Source organism: Myotis lucifugus, unplaced genomic scaffold (genome assembly GCF_000147115.1).
Source record: "Myotis lucifugus unplaced genomic scaffold, Myoluc2.0 scaffold_88, whole genome shotgun sequence".
NCBI lineage: Eukaryota > Metazoa > Chordata > Mammalia > Chiroptera > Vespertilionidae > Myotis > Myotis lucifugus.
This window is the reverse complement of record NW_005871136.1, coordinates 878623-903807: the sequence shown is the minus strand read 5'-3', so window position 1 is coordinate 903807 and position 25185 is coordinate 878623. Positions and strand designations below refer to the sequence as shown.

General features: G+C 40.7%; 1 protein-coding gene across 2 annotated transcripts in view; it reads right to left on the bottom strand.

Moving 5' to 3' along the window:
* Positions 1-11710, bottom strand: part of WWP2 (WW domain containing E3 ubiquitin protein ligase 2) — a 103047-nt gene extending 91337 nt beyond the window's left edge. Inside the window, exons 1-4 of one of the 2 annotated variants that reach the window (XM_006091167.3) lie at positions 11689-11710; positions 11232-11316; positions 6916-7063; positions 6440-6561 (exon numbers count right to left, since the gene is read on the bottom strand). In XM_006091167.3, coding sequence (XP_006091229.3) covers positions 6440-6561; positions 6916-7063; positions 11232-11301 — 340 coding nt within the window. In that variant the 5' untranslated portion in view covers positions 11302-11316; positions 11689-11710. Of the gene's footprint in view, positions 1-6439; positions 6562-6770; positions 6790-6915; positions 7064-11231; positions 11317-11688 lie in introns of those variants that run through there. The other variant, XM_023756003.1, reaches the window with a different exon arrangement.
* Positions 11711-25185: the final 13475 nt, after the last annotated feature.

Genomic DNA, 25185 nt, shown 5'->3' with positions numbered 1-25185 from the left:
CAATGTTTTCGAGGAAGCAACTAATTTCACCTAACAGGAGCCCCCGAGTCTCACGATATGCTCATAAGATGCTAGCATGCTAAACGACACAGTCTTCATGCCATGATGAGAAATGGAAGGGGCACAGCACGGTCGGGGGAAGCTCCTCTGAGAAATCTCCTACTCCGTTCCCTGGAAGGACCTGAATTCCTCCCCCTTAATGAATATGCTCCCCCCATTAAGTGAACCTCAATAAAGGAAGCAAATTCTGCTCAACGGGAGCTACTCTGTCTGTGGAGTAGCCACTTTCTGTTTCACTGCTTTACTAATAAACTCACTTTCACTTTAAACTCTAAAACAACATTTTCATTATTAAGCAAGACTAAATGCACTAAGCTTTCAATTCAAAAGCTATAAAAGACTCATTGACTGACTGATTGAATAAATAAGATATATATAACAGGTCAAAGGGCAAATGGTTGAAAAAAGTTAGTAAAGCTAAAAATGAAAGTTTTTTTTTTTTTTTTTAATATTTTTTTATTTTTCGCTTAAAGTATTACAAAGGGTATTACATAAGTGTCCTTTTTTTTCCCCCCCCGCCCTTGACACACCCCTACCCTCCCTTACCCCCCAGTGTCTTATGTCCATTAGTTATGCTTATATGCATGCATACAAGTCCTTCGGTTGATCTCTTACTCCCCTCCCTCCTGCCCCCCAACTCTCTCTGGCCTTCCCACTGCAGTTTGGCAATCAGTTTGAGGCAGCTCTGCCTCTGTATCTATTATTGTTCAAAAGTTTGTAATGGTCTTTATTATCCATGAATGAGTGAGATCATGTGGTATTTTTGAAAAAAAGTTAATAAAGCTAAAAATGAAAGTTAGTATTAGAAAATATGGTACACCTGATAAATAAATCCAAGAAGTTGTCCTGAAAAAAAAAATCAATTAAAAAATCAAAAGTTAAAACAAAAGTATTTATGCTAGACAAGAAAAAAATTGGGGAAAAATACAAATACCAAAAATTTTAAGTGAGAAAATTAAAAACATTTTTTAAATGAGAATGCTATTTAAGATCTTTACACTAATAAATTTGAAAATCTCATAAAATAATTTTCTCAGGATATATGAATTAACAAAATTGATGCAAGATAGCCCTAATTGGTTTGGCTCAGTGGATAGAGTGTCGACCTGCGGACTCAAGGGTCCCAGGTTCGATTCCGGTCAAGGGCATGTACCTTGGCAGCTGATCGATGTTTCTCTCTCATCGATGTTTCTAACTCTCTATCCCTCTCTCTTCCTCTCTGTAAAAAAATCAATAAAATATATATTTTTTAAAATTGATGCAAGATGAATCAGAAAAGTTGAACAAACCAAATCATTATGGGGAAAAATACTGAAAAAGTCATCATAGAATTATTTCAAAGAAAGCTGCCAGACCCAGTTGGTTTTATGGGTGAGCTCCTTCCTGTACTCATGGAACAGATAATTCCCATGTTATACAGTCTGTTCTCAAAGTTGGAAAGCACTTCAACTTACTGTATAAAATTAGCTTAACCTCAATTCCAAAGCCGACAAAAATAGTACAAAACTACAGACAAACGTCATTTATGAATATAGATGGAAAGCCCCCAAATAAAATAATGAGCAATTCTAACAAAACTTTCAAGAAATAATCTAGCATGAGCAATTAGGTGTTTTCTAGAAATTCTAAAATTGTTACTATTAGAAAATTAATAAAATAAATGGAAGGAAGAAAAATCATATAATTATCCCAATGGTTGCTTAAAAGATATTTTGCTAAAAATTCAACCCCTTTCCTGATTTTTAAAGGAAAAACAACAATGATTAATGAACCAAGAAGACAGGTTACTAACACGCAGCCTTACACCCAGAGGAGAGTCACTGGAAGCACGGTTATTAGACACGGCCATACACCCGCTCCATCACCACTAAAACGGGAAAGTATACACAAAGCAACTCACAAGAAAAAGGAGTATAATTATCTAATAAGATGAGCAAAATTATCAGTCTTAGAAACCACATAAATATCTCCCAAGAAAAGTCAAAAGAAACTATTTAAACCTATATTAAGAATTCAGCAACTGACAGAATATAAAAGAAAATGCAGAAACTAATAGTTGTATGCTAAAAACAGCAGGTTAGAAGACCTAATAGGAAAAGATACCATTAAAAATAATAGCAAAATTACTTTTAAAATTAAAAGAGTCTATCTAAAGATAACTTCAAAATGATTTGAATGAATTTAGAGACATCTGTGTTCCTGGGTACAAAGAATCAGCATGGAAATTCTCCATAAAAGAACATTTTAAATGATAGGATTCTAATAAAATCTCAAGGGATTTGAGGGGAAAAAAGTAGAAAGAGGGGAGAACTTGACAAAATAATTTAGTTCATATGATGATGTCATACATACATACAAAGAAAAGAAGGAAGATTTTGAAAAGAAGAGAAACTTGAACTGTCAGAGATTAAAACATTTATAATGTTACAATAGCTAAGACAGAGTGATTTTAAAACAACAAATGAAATGGAAAATCCATAAACAGGCCCAAGTATACATATGTTTTTAATATATGCTGAAGGTACCAAATCAAATCAAAGGGGAAATAGATGGATTATTCAATAAGCAATAATAAAGCTATCAGTTAACTAGTTGGGAAAACTTAAATAGATCCCTAATCACACTGTGCACAAAAAATAAATTTGTCTGGATGATGGATGAAGGATAAAATATGAAAAAATAAAAATCATAATGTACTAGAAAAAAATAGAAGTGACTATTTACCTGATTTCAGAATGGGAAAAGCCTTTCGAAGCACAAAAGAAAAAGTTGAAAATACAAAGGGTGACAGATTCAACTACAAAAACTTTAAAACATCTGTTTGGAAAAAGAAAATGAAAGCCTAAAAAATTAAAATGAAAAACTAGAAAAATGTTTACAAATTATAAGACAAAGAATAATAGCCTTAACATATAAAGAGCTCAGCTCTGGCCAGGTAGCTCAGTTGGTTAGAGCGTCGTCCCAATATGCCAAGGTTGTGAATTTGAGCCCCAGTCAGAGCACATATAAGAATCAACCAACGATTCCATAAATAAGTGTAACAACAAACCAACGTTTCTCTCTCCCTTCCTCTAAAAATCAATTTTAAAAATAAAATAAAAACATATAAAGAGCTCTTTTAAAACTAACAGTGAAAACTACACACTTCAATATAAAAATGAATAAAGGATAAGGCAATAAGCATACTGTAAAACACTGAATCACCTTCAATAAATCAGAGAAAAGGTGGGAGGACTTCACAGAAATAACAACCTAATGCAACAAGAGGACCCAGACCAAATCCAGGTTCAAGCAAACCAATTTTAAAACAACACTTTGAGACAAATCATAAAATCAAATATAAACTGGGTAATAGGTGATAATAAAGAATTCATGATTGGCTAATACGATTGGTGTGATAATGGCATGATAACTATGTAAGAAAATGTCCTATTTTTAAGAGATGCATGCTAAAGAATCTAGGATAAAATACTGAGACATCTATTGAAAATACTACAGCCAAAAAAGAAAGAGATTGAGCAAACGTGACATAATGTTAATTAGCAAGTGGGCAAAAAATAAATAAACCTTCAGTCATTTATCTCAAGTAAATGTTAAACAATGGGCAGAAAGATTTAAAAACTTTCATGTCTATCATAGCATTACTAACGGCCCAGTGCAAGAAAATCGTGCACTAGTGGGAGGGAATCCCCTCTCGCAGTCCAGGACCCCTCGGGGGATGTCCGCCTGCCAACTAAAACCCGATCTCCCCTGGACAGCCATCCCTCTTGCAGTCTGGGGCTCTTAAAGTCTGTGACCCCTTGCTCCTTACCGCCCGCCTACAGCCCGACTTCTGACTGAGTGGTACTCCTCCTGTGGGAGTGCACTGACCACCAGGGGGCAGCTCCTGTGGCGAGTGTCTGTCCCCTGGTGGTCAGCGCGCATCATAGCGAACAGTTGTTCCACCATTCGGTCGATTTGCATATTAGCCTTTTAGTACATAGGATTTGTGATTGTGAAACACTGAAATCTATCCAAATGTTCAGTTTTTCATACAGCCATCTGATAGACTACTACCAGGCAGTCATCAAAAACTGAATTTTGGAAGAAAAATTAAAGCTATTTTGATATATTTTATGGTGCAGCAGCTATGGAAAACAGTATGATGATTCCTCAAAAAAGTAAAAATGGAAATAACACATTATCCAGTAATTCTACTTCTGAGTATGTATGCAAAAGAATTGAAAGCAAAGACTTAAAGAGATATTTGTGCACCCATATTCATAACAGCACTATGTTATAGGCAAAAGGTAGAAGAAATCCAAGTGTCCTTGGATGGACGAATAAACAAAATGTGGTATATTCATACAATGGAATATTACTCGGCCTTTAAAAGGGAGATTCTGATATATGCTACAACATGAGTAAGCCTGGAGGACATTACGCTAAGTTAAATAAGCCTATCACAAAAAGGGAAATACTGTATGATTCCACTTAGATGAGGTAACTAAAGTAGTCAGTCATAGAGACCAAAAGTAGAATAATAGGGAGTGGAGAAAAGGGAGGAAAAGGGGAGTTGTTGTTTTTAATGGGTACAGAGTTTGCATTTGGGAAGAAGAAAGAGTTCTGGAGACAGATGGTAGTGATGGCTACATGACAATATGAATGTACTTAATGCCACTGAACTTTACATTTAAGAACCGTTAGCCCTGGATGGTCTTGCTCAGTGGTTACAGCACTGCTTGTGTACCAAAAGGTCGCAGGTTCGATCCCTGGTCAAGGGCACCTATCTGGATTGCGGTTCGCACCCTGCCCCTAGTCAGGGCATGTGTGGGAGGCAACCAGTCCATGTGTCTCCCTCATATTGATGTTTCTCTCTCTTCCTCTCTCTCCCTTCTTTCCCTTCTCCCTCCCTCCATTTCGCTCTCTCTGAAAAGCAATGGGAAAAAATATCCTCAGGTGAGGATTAACAACAACAAAAGAATGGTTAAGATGGTAAATTCGATGTCATGTATATTTTATAATTAAAAATAAATTAAGATACTTGATACCTTTTCAAGAGAGCAATACATGCTGCAAAATACTATTCTTTTATTACCTCAATTTTGATTGATGTCTTAAGTATTAATATATATTTGCACACAGGAAAAAAGCTCAGAAGGGTATGTATCAAAATGTTAATAATTATCACTAAGTGCTGTGCTTACAGGAACATTTTGTTTCCTTTGTGTGTCTGTGTGCTTTTCTGTAATTCCCAGGTTTTCTACATTTACTTTTATAATCAAAAGCAAAAGTATGTTGACTGGACAAATGAAAAAGGAAAGAAAAGGATGCTGATCCAAATTTGAGAATGCCCACAATTGTATCTCCAAAAGATATAATACACTTGAGAACAAATCCTATAAGGCAGCATAAGGTCCGGGAAAATAAAGACCAACTCAGAAGACAGAGCACCAGCGAGTTCCCTACAGAATTAAAATAGAGACATACTCCTGATTTTAAGCAGTTCCCACAGCCCAGGTGGGTTCTCCACATCTCTGTGTGCCAAGCAGAAAGGAAAAGACCAAGGGAGCCTCAAACTCCACCCGAGTGGCCCGTCAGAAAGGACAGGCTCGGAAGGAAAGGACCGGAATCAATGCCGCGCTCTCCCTAGGACTCAGCACGCCCCGCCCCCCACACCTCTCTCAAGCTAAATCCACTCTCAGAAAATATTTTCTAGACAGTAGCCTTCAAGAGAAAAAGGAGCCTTTCTTTCTGTGGCACTCCCTCGCCACATATGGTACTGCTCTGAATAGAGGCATTATGAGGGAGGGTTCGGATACCACAGCCACGGTTATGCCACTGACCACAAACAACAATAAATAGATGTTGGGGTTTAGGTTTCCATGCAGCAGAGGCACCCTGAGTAATTACGCTAGAGCTTCCAACAGATGTTTATTGAGTGCCTACTAAGCACAGGGCATATTTGTAACATCACACACACATGCACACGCACACGCACACACACAGCAGTTCCTTTGTTCTGTTCCAGGACTCCGACTGGGGCAGTAATGTGTAGGCTGGAGGCACTGGCCAGTCTGATTGTACAGGTCCCATCTCCTGGACTGGGGAAAGAGGGGCAGAGGAAAAGCACTGATCCTTGTGAAGGATCCAGGGGACAAGTCACTGCATCCCACCACTACAGCTGCTGGAAAAGGGGCCGAGTTCTGCAGAAAGAAGCCTTCAGCCTTCCTAAAACCCCAGGGACAGCATCCGTGGGAGCAGAATCACTGCAGGCCCTGGGCCTGGAGGAAACGACATCGCCAGGTTTATCAGGCAGGAAAAGAGGAAACCATGCCTCCAAATGCTTCTCCCCACACACGTGAATGAATCACATCAGCCACCCCTTCGTCATACGTACTTTTGCCCCCATTGTTCTTCAGGACATTGGAGAGGTTGACAGAGGCGGTGCCTAGCAGTTCATTTCTTAAGGTATGGCAGCTCCAGACCTTCAAATCTAAATGACTCTGGGCCGTGACATTCCTGGAAAACAAACAGTTGGTTCATCACATCCAAGCAGATCAATCACTCTGATTGCCTTAGAAGAAAACAGGTATTGCTGACAACTTGGAAGGGCGGGGAGGACCCCAACAGGAAGACGCTCACATAACCCCTAACCCCCCAAAGCTGACCCTGTAACCACCTAGCTAATAATGAACACTCTGTGAGCTCAATGATGTGGAAACACTTACTAATAAAGAGAGGCACCTCGGGTACCAAAGGCAGAAGACTCAGAGGCTCCACAGGACACCTGGATCTCCCACCACAACCCGCCTGGAGCGCCTTCTCTCTTTCCCCCACGTTACTGCATTCAAAAGAGAAGGGACGTTCTCTTACAAAATGATGATCTCATTCCAGAGAAGCTCGGAGCTCCCGATTCGCTTCCCAGTCTTCTTGGTCTCACTGGGCAGTCCATCCACTGCCACTTCCACAAATGAGTTAATTCGATGTTGGCGATTGTGCACCTTGGGCTTTGCTGACACCACTGGACAGGAAAGAAAGAATAAGTCAAGGATGAGGCAGAGGGCTCCCAGCTGCCCCCCTGTGGCAGATGGTGTCACTCTTTTTTGCTGTTTTGATCAAAAAATAAATTTTGGGGTTTTTTCCTGATTTTAAGAAAACTTTTTTAAAACGTCAGGACACACACACACAAAAAAAAATATGAAGCATAAGAACCAAAAATCACTCCTAAGCTAAAAACAAGATGTTGGTAAATTCAGACTTTCCAGACTTTCAACTTTTATGTCCCCAATTCGTTAAAAATTCTTCTCCTCCCAAAATCCATTTTAAAGGCAGTAACACAAGCCCATTACAAGAATATGCCATAACTTAGTTAACTATCCTTTCACTGATGAATAGATTGCTTCTAATTTTTTGCTCTGGGAAAATTACCATAAATGTATATACAGTATTTGCTTGCATTTCTGAGTATCCTCCCAAATCTATGAACATTTTTTTTAAAGTTCCTAAAACTGCTTAATTTCTTTCTAAAAAGGGTAAATCTGTAGATGCCACGAGCACTATAGGAAGATGTCCATTTCACCAAACACTGTATAACACTGAGTGCAATGTTTTTTCATTCTTTGCAAATATCGCAGGTTTAAAAAAATAGCATAAAGATAATAGCTAAGAATTGAGTACTTTTTATAGGTACTATGCTAAGCACACACCATCTACCTGAATCCTCACAATGATCCCATGCAGCAGGGAATGTGTCATCACCCCGTTTCACCAGGAGGAAACAGGCTTGAGGAAGCCAGGTCACTGCCCCAGGCCACAGAGCCAGGAAGCTTTGAGCCAGGATGTGCAACTGGGCAGCCTGACTACGCCATGTTTTGTGCCATTACCAGACTTTGCTTATTTGTTCTAATGCTTTCCTTCAATTCCCAGTGAGACTGAATATTTTTTCCATGTGCTTGTTACCATCTGCATTTCCTCTTCATGTGGCAGCATTTCTGATGTTCACTTGGCACCAGCAAGCCAGGGACTCAGAGAGCACAAGCTAAGCAAGAATCCGCCCAAGGCCAGGCAAGCTCCTCTGAGAGCATATATTAGCCACGAGAACGCCAGGTCATTAGGATGAAACACATCTAGATGCCTTCAATCCTATGCCCCAGAGAAGAGCATATGACTGACACTCCTTACCTATGACGGCAAGTCTGTTGTAGCCTGAGCTCCCCTCTGTTAAGAGGTAGCAAACCTCTCCCTCCCAGACCCTTCCGAGAGGTGACAGTCCTGTAAGGAGCCACAATTTGGCAAAGGACAAACCCACCTCTGGACTGTTTTTAGCAATATCTCTCTTCTTCAGGCCCAAAAGGAGAGTAGAGAGAAATTCAAAGAACAACATCAAAAGCTGTGGCTAAGATTCAGGAGCAAAAAGGGGTGGTACCAGGGAAAAAAGGTTGGGGTCCTGGGAAATGTGTCCCAGGGTAGAAAAATGAAATACTTTACACACTGATCAAGGCTAACTGAGGCCACCTGGTGGTGCAAGAATAGCTCTGCATGCAGGCCCTTAAAAGAAAGGGACTAATTATAGTCCTATAATTTTGAGCTAGGCCGTTTCTTTGAAATCAACAAGTTCAAACCCATTATTTAATCATTTGACCAACTAAGATCCAGGTAGGTGAAATAACATACCCAAAATCCTAGAGTTCGTCAGAGCCAGAGCTAAACCTAAATTCAAGTCTCCCGGCTCCCAGGCCAATTCTTTGAAATCTGCCATGACGTTTCCTTTTTTGTCCTCTAGCTTTTCCCCCTAGGTGTTTTTCTACCTTTTCCTTTTTTTTTTTTTTTTTTTTTTACATAATTTCAGCAAAGTTTTTAGGAAAATTGCAAGAACAATACAAAGAATTCCTATAAACTTTTTACCCAGTCACCAAATATTAACTTTTTATCTATTTGCTTTATTATTCTCTCTCTCCCCTGACTTTCCCTCACACACATACACATTTTCCCCCCTAAAACTCTGGGAGTGAGTTGTAGATGCTGTACCCCTTTACTCCTAAATACTTCAGTGTGTATTTCTAAGAACAAAGACACTTTCTAATATAACCACAGTATAAATATCAACATGTGCAAATTTAGCATTCCTTAATACTATTATCTACAGACCTTACTCAAATTTTGCCAATTGTCCTACCAAAGTCCACTATCGCACAAAAGGGAACTGTTTTCTGTTCCAATCTAGAGTCACATTTTGCAGTTATTTTGAATTTCCCAATCTATAGAAAGGTTGAAAAAATAGAATAATTGTATGCTCTTCACCAATTATCATTTTGCCACACTTGCTTTATTCCCCTCTATGTGTGTGTTTACATCAGTGCTACTCAAGAGAACCTCTGTGATAATGAAAATATTCTACCTCGGCGATGTCCAATGCATTGCCCTCTGACACATGTGGATATTGAGCACTTGAGCAATGGCTAGTGGGACTGAGGATTTGAATTGTAAATTTAATTAATTTACTTTAATGTAAATAGTTCTATGGGGCTATAGTGGCTACCCTATTGGACCGCACAGGATATAAATATATGATATTTATGTCTATAATTGTGTGTGTATCTATATCTACACACTTTTTTTCTGGTAAACCATTTGAAAGTAAATTGTAGATATCATGAGAGATCAGCCCTAAATACTTTTCAGAATGCAACTCCTAAGTATAAAGACATCTTCCCACCTAACCACACACCACCATCATACCTAAAAAAATTCAGTTACAGGCTCTATCAATTCTAATATTCATTCCATTTCTAAATTTCCTCAATTGTTCCAGATATATTTTTATAGCTGTTTTCCCCCCAATCCAGGATCCAATCAAGATGAGCACACTGCATTTGGTTGTTAACTCCTTAACCTTTTTTATTTTTTTTAAATATGTTTTATTGATCTCCTTTTACAGAGAGGAAGGGAGAGGGATAGAGAGTTAGAAACATTGATGAGAAAGAAACATCGATCAGCTGCCTCCTGCACACTGTCCCCCCCCTCCACCCCCCACCCCGGGGATGTGCCCGCAACCTAGGTACATGCCCTTGACGGAATTAAACCTGGGACCCTTCAGTCCGCAGGCTGACGCTCTATCTATCCACTGAGCCAAACCAGCCAGGGCGTCTCCTTAACCTTTTAAAAGCTGGAATGCTCTCCCTTCTTTTTCCATGACAATGACTTTAAAAGACTTCCACCGACTGTCATCTAGAATATGCCAAATTCTGCATTTTTCTGATTGTTTCCCTCGTTATTAGATTCACACTGAACATTTTTGTCAAGAATACTACGTAGGTTACATTGTATACTTATGCACACACCCTGTTACCCTACTGGGGAAGCGAGGCTATCCCTTGGTTAATGTGGAGTCTGCCAGGTCTCTCCACTGTAAAGAAACATTTTTCCCTCTAATTTATAATTAAGCAGCAGGTTGATGTGTTGCATGTTTCTTTTTCTAAAAGACAAGCTAAAATAAAGGCATCGAGATACAAGCAAGTTTATCTAGAAAGTTTATTTACCGTGAGGAAATGTAAATGCCAGTCTCTTCTACATGGAGTCACATCTTCACATAGGATTTCGTTTTTAAAGTCAACAAATAGGCAAAAATCACATATGGCCAAAATTATACCCTTGAAAAGCTCTTAGGAAGGCACCAGAATAGAGCCTGGCATTTTGTCTTTCAATAGGTTTCAAACAGTTGTTTGCTTTGCTGTGCTTTGTTTTCTACTGTTGTTTTTTTTAATACATTTTTAATGATTTCAGAGAGGAAGGGAGAGGGAGAGAGAGATAGAAACATCAATGATGAGAGAGAATCATTGATTGGCTGTCTCCGGCCGTCCCTACTGGAGATTGAGCCTGCAACCCAGGCATGTGCCTTGACCGTAATCGAACCCGGGACCCTTCAGTCCACAGGCCGACACTTTATCCATTGAGCCAAACCAGCTAGGGCAGGAGTCACCATTTTAGATCATTTTGGCCAAAAGTTCCTTTTGTCCTTCTTCAAGAATTCCAGCTACACTATGACAACCCAATGAGAATGAACAGTTACACTCTTAAGCCTTTCACAGACTTTGGCTCTCCAGACCCAAGTGTGGTATAAACCCACCTCTTCCCCACACACTGGGCTGGACCTCAAATGACTAACAAACACTCCACACAGTGCCACTCACCCTTCAAAGTAAGCTGAGACTTCTCAAAAGGCAGGGCCACTCCTGTCCGGCTGGCGCTGGCAGATGCCATGTCATCACCAGGAAACTGCAAGACAAACACAGCAGTAGGTTTAGAGAATATCTGATAAGAGACTGAGGAACTGGACCCAATTTTAATATCCGAGTTTAAAGAGACAGAGCTAAAAAAACAACAACCCAGAAACCTTGACGCATCTGTGGCCATGCTATTTCCAGCAGGGTGGTGTGTCTATCTGTCTGTCTTATGATGGCTATTCAACCTGGATAGGTCTTTATAGCTTAAGAAGAACACTGTTATATCAAAGCCTGGAGAAGGGAGGGCCTAATATAACATCTCCAAAAAGAAAGATGCAGTTCAACAATAAAACATAACCCTCATCATCCAATATTTTTCATGGGCAAAAGATCTAAATAAACAGTTCTCTAAAGATATACATACCAATGGCCAATAAGCACATGACAAGATATTCCACGTCATTAGTCATAAGGTGACCTTGTCATTCCATCTTTGCTAGAAGTCTATCTTGTACTTCGAATGGATCTTTTTACTTATACATAATTCTGTAATATTGTAAACTATCACTTGGGAAATATTGATTCATTGAGTTATGCAGATATTCCAAATGTCATTATACATTATAAAATTGTGTTCATTTCATTGTACAATATTAAAAAAATCACATTTGTGAATGTCGCCAGTAATCTTTAAGTACTGGGAAGCTGTCAGCTCTTGGGGTAGATGTAAGTGTTCCAAAATTCTAATTTTCACTTAAAAACTCATATTTTATCATTGGCAACAGATATTGTCAGTTGTTTTCCTTGAAGTGACAGACTCACTTCATTCATTTTCATTAAAATACTGCCAAATACTCAAATCTAGTAACTTTAGTAGGTCTGTTTTTGTTTTTAATAAAAATGGTATTTCAGCCGAAACCGGTTTGGCTCAGTGGATAGAGCATCAGCCTGCGGACTGGAAGGTCCCAGGTTCGATTCCGGTCAAGGGCATGTACCTGGGTTGCGGGCACATCCCCAGTAGGAGATGTGCAGGAGGCGGCTGATCGATGTTTCTCTCTCATCGATGTTTCTGACTCTCTATCTCTCTCCCTTCCTCTCTGTAAAAAATCAATAAAATATATTTTTTTTAAAAAATGGTATTTCATGGCCCAGCTGGTGTGGCTCAGTGGTTGAGTGTTGACCTATGAACCAGGAGGGCATGATTCAATTTCTGGTCAGGGCACATGCCTGGGTTGCAGGATCCATTCCCATTGTGGGGCGTGCAGGAGGCAGCCAATCAATGATTCTCGCTCATCATTAATGTTTCTATCTCCCACTCTCTCTCCCTTCCTCTCTGAAATCAATAAAAATATATTTTTAAATAAATAAAAATAAATAAATAAGCAAATGGCAGCCTAAATATAGTATGATACCATTGCATAACACTTGAACTTACACAAAACAATTTCATATATTCTTGTGGACACGCATAAATGGAATGAAAGTATAGAAGCATGGAGGGGAAGGAACCCCACCATTTAGACCAGTGGTTCTCAACCTTCCTAATGCTACGACCCTTTAATACAGTTCCTCATGTTGTGGTGACCCCCAATTTCATTGTTACAAATTGAACATAATTAAAGCATAGTGATTAATCACAAAAACAATATGTAATTATATATGTGTTTTCCGATGGTCTTAGGCAACCCCTGTGAAAGGGTCGTTCAACCCCCAAAGGGGTCGCGACCCACAGGTTGAGAACCGCTGATTTAGACAGAAGTTGGAGGAGCAGGGAAAGCGAAGGATGGAGCAGGGGAATTGGAGTGAGGAGAGACCAAGGGAACTTCAACTGTATCTGCAGCATTTTATCTGTTAATGAAAAAAGTTCTGAAGCAAATATGGCAAAATGTTAATATCCATTAAATCCAGATGGTAGTTTTTATGACTGTTTGTTATCTATTCTCTGAACCATTTCATATGTTTGATCTTTTACATAATTTAACAATAATTTTAAGGGAAAAAAAGGATCTTATCTTGAGTAATGAAGGAAAGATTAATGATTCTACATTAAGCCTGGGGACTTTTAGTAACTGAGGTTAAGGTACGAAAGGCTGGGAATCCATTATTTATAGACTTTAAAAATAAAAGCATCTTTAAAATCTTCACATCCACCGGGACTCTTTCTTTCCTGAGGCAACATGACTGAGAGCAGGTTTTAAACTCGCTTGTTCTCCCTGAGCTTTTGTTCCAAACTCGAGAGAATCCTGGAGAATAAACTTGAAGGCTCCACGTGGCCCACCAAGTGGGGAAAAGACCGAACCTCGTGATCTATAGCCTTCATGGCCCGAAAACAACATCAACCAGGTAAATTCCAAAGAAGGCTCAGAACGAAGCCAACTGGGAAAGCAGGAGAAACAGAGCAGTGACACCACCTTGTGTTCCTTCTCCAGTGTCTTTCATAGAGTCCACAGTTTACTCATCGTAATCTAGGCGATTCTGTGGGGCTATGTTTGCCTTTCCAGATCCAATTAGCAAGAAACCAATCTGACGTTACAAGGTAGGTATCTTGAACTGTAAAACCTTTCCAAACCATGTAAGGAAAAAAAAAAATAGGCATTACACAGCATCTAGCCCAGCAAAACTGTACACTGCTGAAGTAATTTTCCCCCTGGCAATAGCAATGGGAAGTGTTTGCATCCAAATCACTTCAAGTAATCTGAGTTAGCATAAACCTCCATTCCTATTACCTAATATGTCATGTCTGGCTTTTAATTAAAAAAATAAAAGTTATGCTAAAAGGCAAGAAAAAACAGTGTGAAGAGACAACACAAACATCAAAACCAGACTTAGATATGATATAGATTTTGGAATTATCAGATAGAGAATTTAAAATAACTGATTAAAAAATAAATAAAATAACTGATTAATACATTAAGGGCATTAATGAAAAAGGTAGACAACACCCATGAACAGAAGGGTAACATAAGAAAGATTCAAAAGAAAATTCTAGAAATCCAAACCACTGTAACATAAATGAAGAATGCTTCAATGGGCTGGCTCATCAGTATACTAGACATGGTTAAGGAAAGAATCAGTGAGCTTGAAGATATGTAATAGAAACTCCCAAACTGAAACATACAGAGGAAAAAATACTTTATAAAAACAACAGAACATCCAAGAATTTTGGGACAACTTCAAAAGATGCAAAATACACATAATTAAAATATCAGACGGAGAAAAAACAGAGCAGAAGAAATATGTGAAGTATCGATAGCCAAGAACTTTGCAAAAGTAATGACATATACCAAATCACATATCCAGAAAACCCAGAGAACATCAAACAGAAAAAATACCAAAGCAACAAATAATTTCTAAAAAAATATATAAAAAATTACACCTGGACATACCAAAGACAAAGAGAAAATTTTGAAAGAAAACAGAGGGGAGAAAACACTTTACCTACAGAGAAATAAGGATACAGATCACAGCAGCCTTCTTGTGAAGCAAGAAGAAAGTGCAGTGAAATATTTATAGTGTTGAAAGAAAAAATAACGCCAACCTGGAATTTGTGTATCCAATGAGGTTATCCTTCAAAAGCGAAGGAGAAAACAAAAAAAGACTTTCTCAAACAAAACCTGCTCTGCAAGAAATGTTTAAAAGTTCTCCCGGGAAATGGAAAGTGATATGGGTCAGAAACTTGTATCTACACACAGAAAAGAAGAGCAGGGAAGAAGAAATGAATGAAGCTCCACCCACTGGCTTCTTCACACACGAGATTGACACATAGGGAAAGGGCGTGTGCTGAGAATGGTTGCCAAATAGAAAACAAATAAGAGGACTAACAATACAGGTGAGAAGCAGAAGAAAAACAAAGCAGTGAAGGAGGTCAGGAATGTGGGCTGAGGGTTGGAAATAGAAATTTTAAGTTAAGGACAGGAAGTTTCATTGAGAAGGTAACTTTATTTTTAAATATATTTTTTAATTGATTTCAGAGAGGAAGAGAGAGAGAGAGAGAGAGAGAGAGAAACATCAATGATGAGAATCATTGATCGGCTGCCTCCTGCACGCCCCCCACTGGGGACCAAGCCTGCAACCCAGGCATGTGCCCTTGACCAGAATCGAACTGGGGACCCTTCAGTCCGCAGGCCGATGTTCTATTCACTGAGCCAAACCAGCTAGGGCGAGAAGGTAACTTTTGAGGCAAAGATTGAAGAAGTACAAGAAGGGTGCTGAGGATATCTGTGGAAAAACACTTCAGGCAGATAAAAGGGCAAGAGCAAAATCTCCTGAGATGCTAGCATATCTTGGAAATATACGGAACAAAACAGGGTCAGGGTGGCTGGAGGGCAATGAAAGAGGAGGAAAAAGATAGCCATAAGAGATGCATTAGAATTTATCCTGTTAGGAAGAATTAACTTTAATGAAATATGAAATGCCTTGGAGCAGTGGATCTCAATTCTTTCCGCACATCTGAATTATCTAGAGAGAGCACTTAAAAAAAACAAGCCCAGCCGGTGGCGTGGCTCAGTGGTTGAGCATTGACCTATGAACCAGGAGGTCACAGTTCGATTCCCAGTTGGGTTACTGGCTCCGTCCCCAGTGTGGAACTTGCAGGAGGCAGCCTATCTAAGATTCTCTCTCATCATTGATGTTTCTATCTCTCTTTCCCTCTCCTTTCCTCTGAAATCAATAAAAATATATATTTTTAAAAGTTAAACATAGAATTACCATAAAACCTAGCAATTCCATTTCTAAGTATATATCCAAAAGAATTGAAAACATGTATCCACACAAAAACTTGCACATGAATGTTCATAGCAGGATTATTCATAATGTCTAGAGTAGGCAAAAGTTTTTTTAAAACAGTGGGTTCATTTAAAATGTCCAATATCTGACTATTGTAAGTCCAGAAATAGAAAAGAGGAAAAAAATTATAAAAGAAATATTACCAAAAAAATTTAAGCTGAAATGGAATACACTTCTAGACAGAAAGGACCCAATTGCCCAGAACAATAAATGGGAAAAGAAGCACACTAAGGCACAATGGCATGAAACTTGATAACATGGGGATAAAGAGTATACAAGCGTCCAGTCACATTTACAAAGAACAGGAGTCAGAATGTCATCAGATTTCCCAACAGCAATACTGAATTCGAGAAGACAATGCAATGCTTTCAAATTTCAGATAAAATTATTTCCAATCTAGAATTCTATAACCAAGAAAAACATCAATCAAGCATGACAGGAAAACAATGATATTTTCAGATTTCCAAAGTCTCAAAAACGTTGCTTCCAAAACTTTCTCAGGAAGCTGCTGAAAAAATGTGCTCCAGGGAAGTAAATGAAAAGATGTAGGATCCTATGTATTCACATGGGAAAGGCAAAAGGAATTCCTCGAATGGGGGTGAAAGAAGTCCCAAGGCATTATGGGGCAATAGTTTAGAAAGCAACCAGTCCAGCCCAGCCGGCGTGGTTCAGTGGTTGAGCATCGACCTATGAACTAAGAGGTCACAGTTCGATTCCCGGTCAAGGCACATGCCTAGGTTGTGAGCTCAATCCCCAGTGAGGAGTGTGCAGGAGGCAGCTGATAAATGATTCTCTCTCATCATTGATGTTTCTATCTCTCCCTCTCCTTTCCTCTCTGAAATCAGTAAAAAAATATTTTTTTAAAAAAGAGAAAGCAACCAGTCCAGATTAGACAGTTTATAAGAAGTTGTCATCTCTAGATGAAAGAAAGAAAATGGAAGATTACATGATGCATCTAAGTGCACCGAAAGAAGCATTATTTCAGCTCCATCAGAATGCTTGGAACTGATGTGATAGGTAAACAGAAAATTACGCAAATGAAAAAAATCGGAAAATATGTAACTCTAGTAAAAACAAAAGCACAAGAAAGAAAATGTAATCCGAATACATGACGTGGCTCAGCTGTGAATAATATTTATAATCATAATAACATACTATTTAATCTAAACTTGTGCTATGGTTAATAATCAGAAGATGGGGATAGAAGTGTGTGCTTGTGGAGACTGGCTGCAAAGAAAGCTAACTCCTCATCTTCAATGGTTAAAAGACAACAGATAAAACTGACAAGCTAAGAAATAACAGTATAAGAACAGCATATGTATAACATTAGAAATGCAGAAGTCAATACCAGAAGAGATCTAAGAGTTAATGGTCATTGATTCCATGCACTAAGAATCAAGAATAAAAAGAGGTGAAGCAAGGAACTGCTGTCACATTATAATTCTTATATTGCTATTTGACTTTTTTCACTATGTGCATGTATTGTTTTGTGCATAAATAAAATTTAAATTCAAGAAAGGAAAAGGATTCTCTTCAAATCAAGTCATAGGATGATGTTCTTATTTAATTTTAATAAGAACAGCTGATAAACACTCATTTAGTGTACTGGGTTGAATTGTGCCACCCACCCCCCCTCCCGCCAAAAAAAGTATGTCTAAGTGCTAACCCCCTGAAACCTGTGAATTTGACCTTATTTGGAAATAGGGTCTTTGCGGATGCAATTAAGTTAAAGGTTGTGGATGAGATCACCCTCACAGGAGACACAGGGGAGGAGCCATGGGAAGACTAAGGCAGAGACTGGAGTCATGCACCTCCAAGCCAGGAATGCCTGGACCCCCAAGAACAGCGTTTCTCAACCTGTGGGTCGCGACCCCTTTGGGGGTCGAACGACCCTTTCACAGGGGTCGCCTAAAACCATCGGAAAACACATATATAATTACATATTGTTTTTGTGATTAATCACTATGCTTTAATTATGTCCAATTTGTAACAATGAAAATACATCCTGCATATCCGATATTTACATTACGATTCATAACAGAAGCAAAATTACAGTTATGAAGTAGCAACGAAAATAATTTTATGGTTGGGTGTCACCACAACACGAGGAACTCTATTAAAGGGTCGCGGCATCAGGAAGGTTGAGAACCACTGCCCTAGAAGAAGCAAAGGATCATGGCCCTGCTGACACCCTGACTTCTGATTTCTGGCCTCCAGAAGATGAAAGAATAAATTTCAAGTCTGTATCAATTTGTTCCACAGATTAGGAACAGAAAAGCTAATACAATTAGCAGCAAAGGCTTTAGAAGATTTAAATTTCAACTGACATCAGGCTGAGCTGGAAGTCTTCGGCACATTAGCAACACATCCGTGGGGCACCCAACTCCCACATCCACCTGGATCCAGGCCCCTCAGAAAATTCCTTAAGAAATAACTCTGCAGTCACAGGGGAAACAACTTGTTGATGCCACTACTAACACGACAACCAGCTTTTGAGAATTTGAAGATAATGTATCTATTTCAATGACAAGTAGCAGAGTGAGACAAGAAGGACCGCATCAGACTCTGCTCTTCACCATCTTCCTCCTCCTTTTGCCTCTTTCCTTTTCCACTTGGCTAGGCTCTTCCTCCTCCAGGCTTTTCCTTTTCCCTAGTGTGATACAGGCCTCAGGCCCTGCGCCGCTGACTCACAACCAATAGGGCAGCTGCCCTCCGCCTCAGAGTTAGGCTGTAATACAACCTGGACTGACAGCTCTGGGGATTTATCAGCTCCGCCCTAGAGGAAACAAAGAGTGTCCTTACACCTTTAATTTCAAATAAGAAACTCAGGGAGGGAGAGGTGGGGAGATCATCTTCCTTTGCCTATAATCTATTGGCTTGTTAAAAAGAGAAGAGCCCTGGCCAGTGTGGCTCAGTTGGTTGAGCGTTGTCCCATGTACTAAAAGGTCGCCAGTTCAATTCCTGGGTCAGAGCACATGCCAGGATTGCAGCTCGATGCCCAGTGAAGGGCTTGCAGAAGGAAGCTGATTGATGTTTCTCCTCCACATAGATTTCTCTCTCTTTTCCTCTCTCTCTAATTCAATAAAAACATATTTTAAAAAAGAAAGAAAAGAAATTATTAACTAGGATAGTTAATTCCTGAGTCCTTGTCATTAGCCAAATTAAGCACGTCAAGGGCCCACCTATTGGTTCAGGATTTCCAGAGACATCCAAAAGGCAACAAAGATATACCATAGTCCTTTTCGGCTAAAATACTTGAAATACCTGAGATCAAAAAAACAGGGAGAAATCACCTGGGAACATCAGAGGAGGCTGAGTAACACGCAGCGCCCTGCCCCAGAAGATGGAGAATAATGGCTGCTGTTGCCGGCACTAAAATCTTACCTCGACCTCCACAAAACATGGAGGTTACATTCAAAACAGGACTGGTTGAGTCTTCATTTTATTATTACTAAAATATAATTCACATACCATAAATTCACCTTTTTAAAGCATGTAATTCGGTGGCTTGTAGTATATTCACAGAGTTGTGCAACCATCACTATTATGTAGCTCCAGAGCGTTTGTATCATCCCAAAAGAAACCCCATACCAGCAGCAGTCGCTCTTCATTCCTCTCTGCCCCCAACCCCTAGTAACCACTAATCTGCCTTCTGTATCTATGAATCTGCCTATTCTGGACATTTCAAGTAAATGGAATCATACAACATAGGGTCTCTGCGTCTGGCTTCTTTCACTGAGCGTAATGTTTTCAAGGTTCACCCGTGTTGTAGCATGTATCAGTACCGCATTCCTTTTTATGGCTGAGTCATATTCCATTGTACGGATATACGACCTTTGGTTAGCCATTCAACAACCGATGGACAACTCAACATGTGGGCTGCTGGGATGGGTTGATTCTTGAAGCCAGAGGACTATAACAGCCACGGGCACCTTCCGCAGGCAAGCAGCCAGCATTCTGACTGCGCCTTTCCAGGCCCCTGTGTGTTCACCCTGTCCATTCCTGAGCCAGGGTCAGTCTTTCAAGAAATGCTCATAGACACCAGTCTGTGCAAGGCTCTGGAACTCAAAGGTGAATGCCATGGGGCCTCTGCCCTCTGGGAGCCCAGATAGACCCCCGTTAAATCTTTGAAGAGCTTGTTGCAAGACAAAGCAACCACACACCAGATAGCTCTTGCAATATCCAACATGCCTGATCATTCTTACTACCCAACTTCAGCAAGAACCTTTCAGACCAGTCAATCTTTTAGAGGCATATAGGTTTAATTGCTCACGAGCCTTTGAGTGATATTGGACAAGCAACATACCCTCTCTCTAAGACTCAATTCCTCATCTCTGAAATGAACCTAAATAATAGATCTTATAATGAACCTTATAAGTTTACAGTAGGGATTAAAGGAGTTCAGGCAAAGCAGCCAGCACATAGTAAGTGCTCTCTGAGTATTAATGACAAGCTAAACCAGTTCTTGATGCTGTAATTCTAGGCTCTGGCATTCCTGTAGCTTTGAGTCAAGAAACCACTGAACAACGACCTCAAAATGGAAGAGCCTGTGCAGCAGATGAGCCAGGGAAGAGCAAAACCACGCACCAGCATCCAGATTTTATTTGTAATTAGCCAGCTGTAGGAACAGGCAGAGCTTCCTCTCTATGACTATAGATCCGCCCGGCATCCACTTCTTGAAAGATGTGGGAGACAAAGGTCTGTTCAAAAGATTCTTCCTTTCCTTCACACTCGCATGCTTTTCCCGTTTTTCCCAACACGTACGCTTCTTTCTTGGCCTCTCTCCTCTATCCAGCATTGAGCTGGTGACCTTCCACTCTCCAAAGGCCCATAAAGTATTGAAAAAACAATCAAATGGAACTGAACTTTGCCAGATGACATCCGTACAAAGGACCAAGCTCATGAAAGGAGGGAGGGGGAGCACAGTGGAAATACAGGCTAATAATAAAACAGACTGGAAAGCAGATCTCGCAACAAAACAGGAAGCAAAAAGCATGCATGCCACTGAGGAAGAGGGCCTGTCCTAGGTGAGGACTGCCAAGTCTTGGTATTTGGTGTTTTCTAAGAAATAGATGTGAACGCTTGACTTAAATCACAAAATGTTTGTTTATAAGCTTAGAGGGGGAGGGGCAGGAGCAGGGGACTACAACCTTCTAAAAAAGATTCAGCCCTCGCTGGTTTGGCTCAATGGATAGAGCCTACGGAGTGAAGGGTCCCGGGTTCGATTCTGGTCAAGGGCACATGCCCGGGTTGTGGGCTTGATCCCCGGAAGGGGGGGGGGGCGGCCCGTGCAGGAGGCAGCCGATCAAAGATTCTCTCTCATCATTGATGTTTCTATGTTTCTATCTCTCTCTCCCTCTCCCTTTCTCTCTGAAATCAATAAAAATATATTTAAAAAAACAAAAAGATTCCGTTGGTTCTTCTAAAGGGAAACAAGATCTTCCCTTTTCTTCCTACCCCTCAGAAATTCCAGAGTCTATAACAGTCCGAAGTGACTCAAAATCACTCAAGAGCAGCTCACTGATTTGATTCCCTGGGAGTTTACATTCAGGCGCCCATTTCTGCGTGTCTCGCGTTGGAAGCATCCGATCTGGAATCAGAAGACCGAGATTCAGATCCCAGCTCTGCCATGTCTAAGCTGCATGACTTTATGTGGGTCCTTTCACCTCAGGGAGGTTCTGTTTGTTTCAAATCTATAAAACAATAGGATGCCTGACAAACAGCATGCATCCCGTGCACCGTAGGTAAAACCAGCATTTTAAACATTAAAAGCCCATTACCCATCCTTCTTGGAAATCTCTACATTGGTTGCCAACCCAGAAAGCCAGACCAATTCCCGAACCTGGCACTCAAACCGATGCCAGCGGCACTACACAGCAGCACACTTGGAAGAGCAGCATCCTCAAGAGAAACAGAAACCCGTTACCTTGCAGTCTGCAAAAGAATCGTTAAATGAAAAGCGAAACGGAGGGGAAACCAAGTTTCCTGAGATAAATACAATGCTTTGCTACACTGGTATAATAACATAAACAGTTTTCATTTCAAAATTTGACTTCCAATAAGAAGCACTCCTTGGATATGTACCCACACTGCTCCGTAAGTGACTTGGCCCAGGCGCTTAACTGTAAATACTGTCCTCGTGCTAACTGCTTCCACATGTGCATCTCCAGCCCAGGCCCAGCTCCAGACTCTCTCATTGTCCACAATACTGGCACTGAGGTTTCAGGAACAACGTGAACAAAAGTGAGCCCCAACCCTGTTCCTCCTCCAGTCTTCCCCACTGCAGTTTATGACGATTCCACTCTTCTAGTTATTCACACCACAGACCGTGGAGTCACCTTGGGCCTTTCCTCCTCACATCCCACATCCACAAACCCTGTTGGCTGTACTTCAAAATATACCCAGGGCCCAACCTCTCCTCACCACCTCCATCACTACCACCTGGCCCAGGCTTCACCTGGAACATGGCCATCGCCTCTGAACATGTCTCTCTGCTTCTAGCCTTGCTCCTTTCTTTTTTCTTCATATGGCAACCAGAGTGGGCCTCTTAAAAGGTAGGGTGGATCGTGCCCACTCCACTGCTCAAAACCCTCCAATGGTGCCAACGGAGTGAAAACCAACGTCCTTACCATGGCCTGCAAAGCCCTCCACCACCTGCCCATCTCTCCCCTTACCCTCACCACCTCTCTGACCTCATCCTCAGCATCTCTCCTCCATCACATCCCTCCAGCCAGGGGCCTCCCGGGTGGTCCACAAACCCGCCAGGGGTGCTCCTTCTGTAGGACTGTTGAATTTGCTGTTCCTTCTGCCTGGACCACTATGTCCCATTCAGCCACACAGCTTTTTCCCCTCTTCTTCTGATCTTCACTCAGCCGGCACCTTCTCAGGAAGGCTTCTCTGAGGACCCAAACTCAAAATTGCCACCCCAGCCAACATTCCACAGCCCACTTCCATGCCTTATTATAACATCATATACTTGGTTGTTTTGTTTATTGTGCCTTTTCCCACTAAAATGTAATATCCACAAGGGCAGAGATTTTTGCCTTCCTTGTGTGCTATATTCCCAGTGTTTAGAACAACACTGTCCAATATAATTTTTAACTTTCTAGGAAACACATTTTTAAAAACTAAAAAAGAAAACAAGTGAATTGAATTCTAATTACACTGTGTTTAATCCAAAAAAACTTAAATAACCAATTAGAGAATGTACTCACGTTGTATTAATATTATATTTATTATGTTAATGTCATATTTACTATAATATAAATATACCAATGAGATATTATCTTTTTTTATACTAAACCTTCAAAATCAGGTGTGTCTTTTACGCTCATAGCACATCTCCAGTGCTACACAGCCCCATGTGTCTAGTGGCCACCATCCTGGACAGCTCAACTCCAGAACAATGCCTGGCATAGAGCAGGCACTTACAAATATTCATTGGACGAGAGAATGCTTTCCCAGGAAGAGGCAGCTATGGTATAGTACAGAGTTCCGAACTTTGATTGCATCCTACAGTCACAATTTTTGCTGTCTATATACTATTTTTTTTTCTTAAAATGGCATACGTTTATACTTGAAAAAACACTTTAAAATAAAACTTTATGTCCTTCTATGACTGGAAAAGTATGGGTCTAAGGATAAAAGGCCTGGCCTTGGGTCCCTGCTCAGTCATTCACTAGCTCTGGACTCTAAAGCAAGAACTTTGTTAAGCCTCGGTTTCTTTATTGGTAGAACAGGGACAACACTGGCCTTCACGGGACTGTGGTGAAAGTTAAATGAGATGCTGATATCGGCCCTTTGTGAATGGGAAAGTAGTCATCAAGTAAGAGACTGAGAAGCCCAGCCAAGCCTTTTCCCCAGGCCTGTCGTATTCACTATGGACCAATAACACAAACTGGCAAATCGGACGAGAGAAGAGCTAGGACTTGGGTTCAAATCCCTTGTCCTACACTTGTTGCTTTGTGACCTTCAGAACTTGTATTCACTAAACACTTACCAAGTGCCACAACATGCCATACACTAGGCTGTTAGCCCAACAAACCAACTAAGATATGACTCCTGCCCTTGAAGGATTAGCAGTCTAGCAGGTCAACAAGAAAGAGCAATCAACTGTTGAAAAATCAAGTCATCTCTCTTAGTTCTGCTTGTTCATTGTGGAATGAGAATAATACCTTCCCAACATAACCCACTGGACTGCTACAAAAATCATCTGTAAATGTTTATCCAATACTCCAAAAACTTGAACTCATAATACGTTAGCAAAGTACTTTTCTTCCCCCTACTTGTAACATTTTGGGTTCAGAACGATGCCGGCTCCTGTGACTGTCCAGCCTGAGCATTCGCTCCAGTTATACCACACCCATGAAATTCATTCCACTGCTGCAAAGCTTAGTCAACACAAAGAAAAAAAAAGGATGAACAGCTTTTCACAAAGGCATTTAATCTCAAAAATCAAGGTCCACGCCATGGTTCTAAGGAGCACCACACAGACGTCGCAGTCACCCTATCTAATCACCGTGTGTCAAGATAAGCAGTCACATGGTCAGGGAAGCTGAATAATGTAAACGGAAGAGGGAAAAGTCATGAAGCCGGGTAAGGAGACACTGTCCAAGGTTTCAGCAGTCGCGATGGTGCTGAGGCCATGCTGAGCTAGGTGGTCCTCAACAGTTTAGGCTAAAAGCCATTGTACGGCCAGAGCAAAAGTGCCCACACTTTTTTTTTTTCTTTTTTCCCCAGCTTAGAAATTGATGGGATCTGGGGAAAAAAATCTCAAAGAAAGATGATCTGCAGGGCTAGGTTCCCAGGAAGTGGAAACCCTCCCTACCCAAGCAGGGCTAAGTGGGTGTGACGAAAGCAAGAGAAGATCCTGTGGTCCCTCCTGAAGTTTAAAAACTGACTGGGACCGAAATCAAAGTCTCGGGTAACAATCACTTCCGAAGGAGGGAGAAGGGAGAGGCTCCCAGCTGGGGTTCAGGCAGCATCTTCTGCATCTCCCCTTCTCTCCCTCCGCGGCAGACGCCCACTCTCGGGCGCCCCCTTCCCGTTCAGTCCCCAGTCGCCCCTTTCCTCGGTCCCGACCCCTCCACAGAGGCCACCCTCTCCATCCTTGGCGCCTAAGCGCCATGCCCCTTCC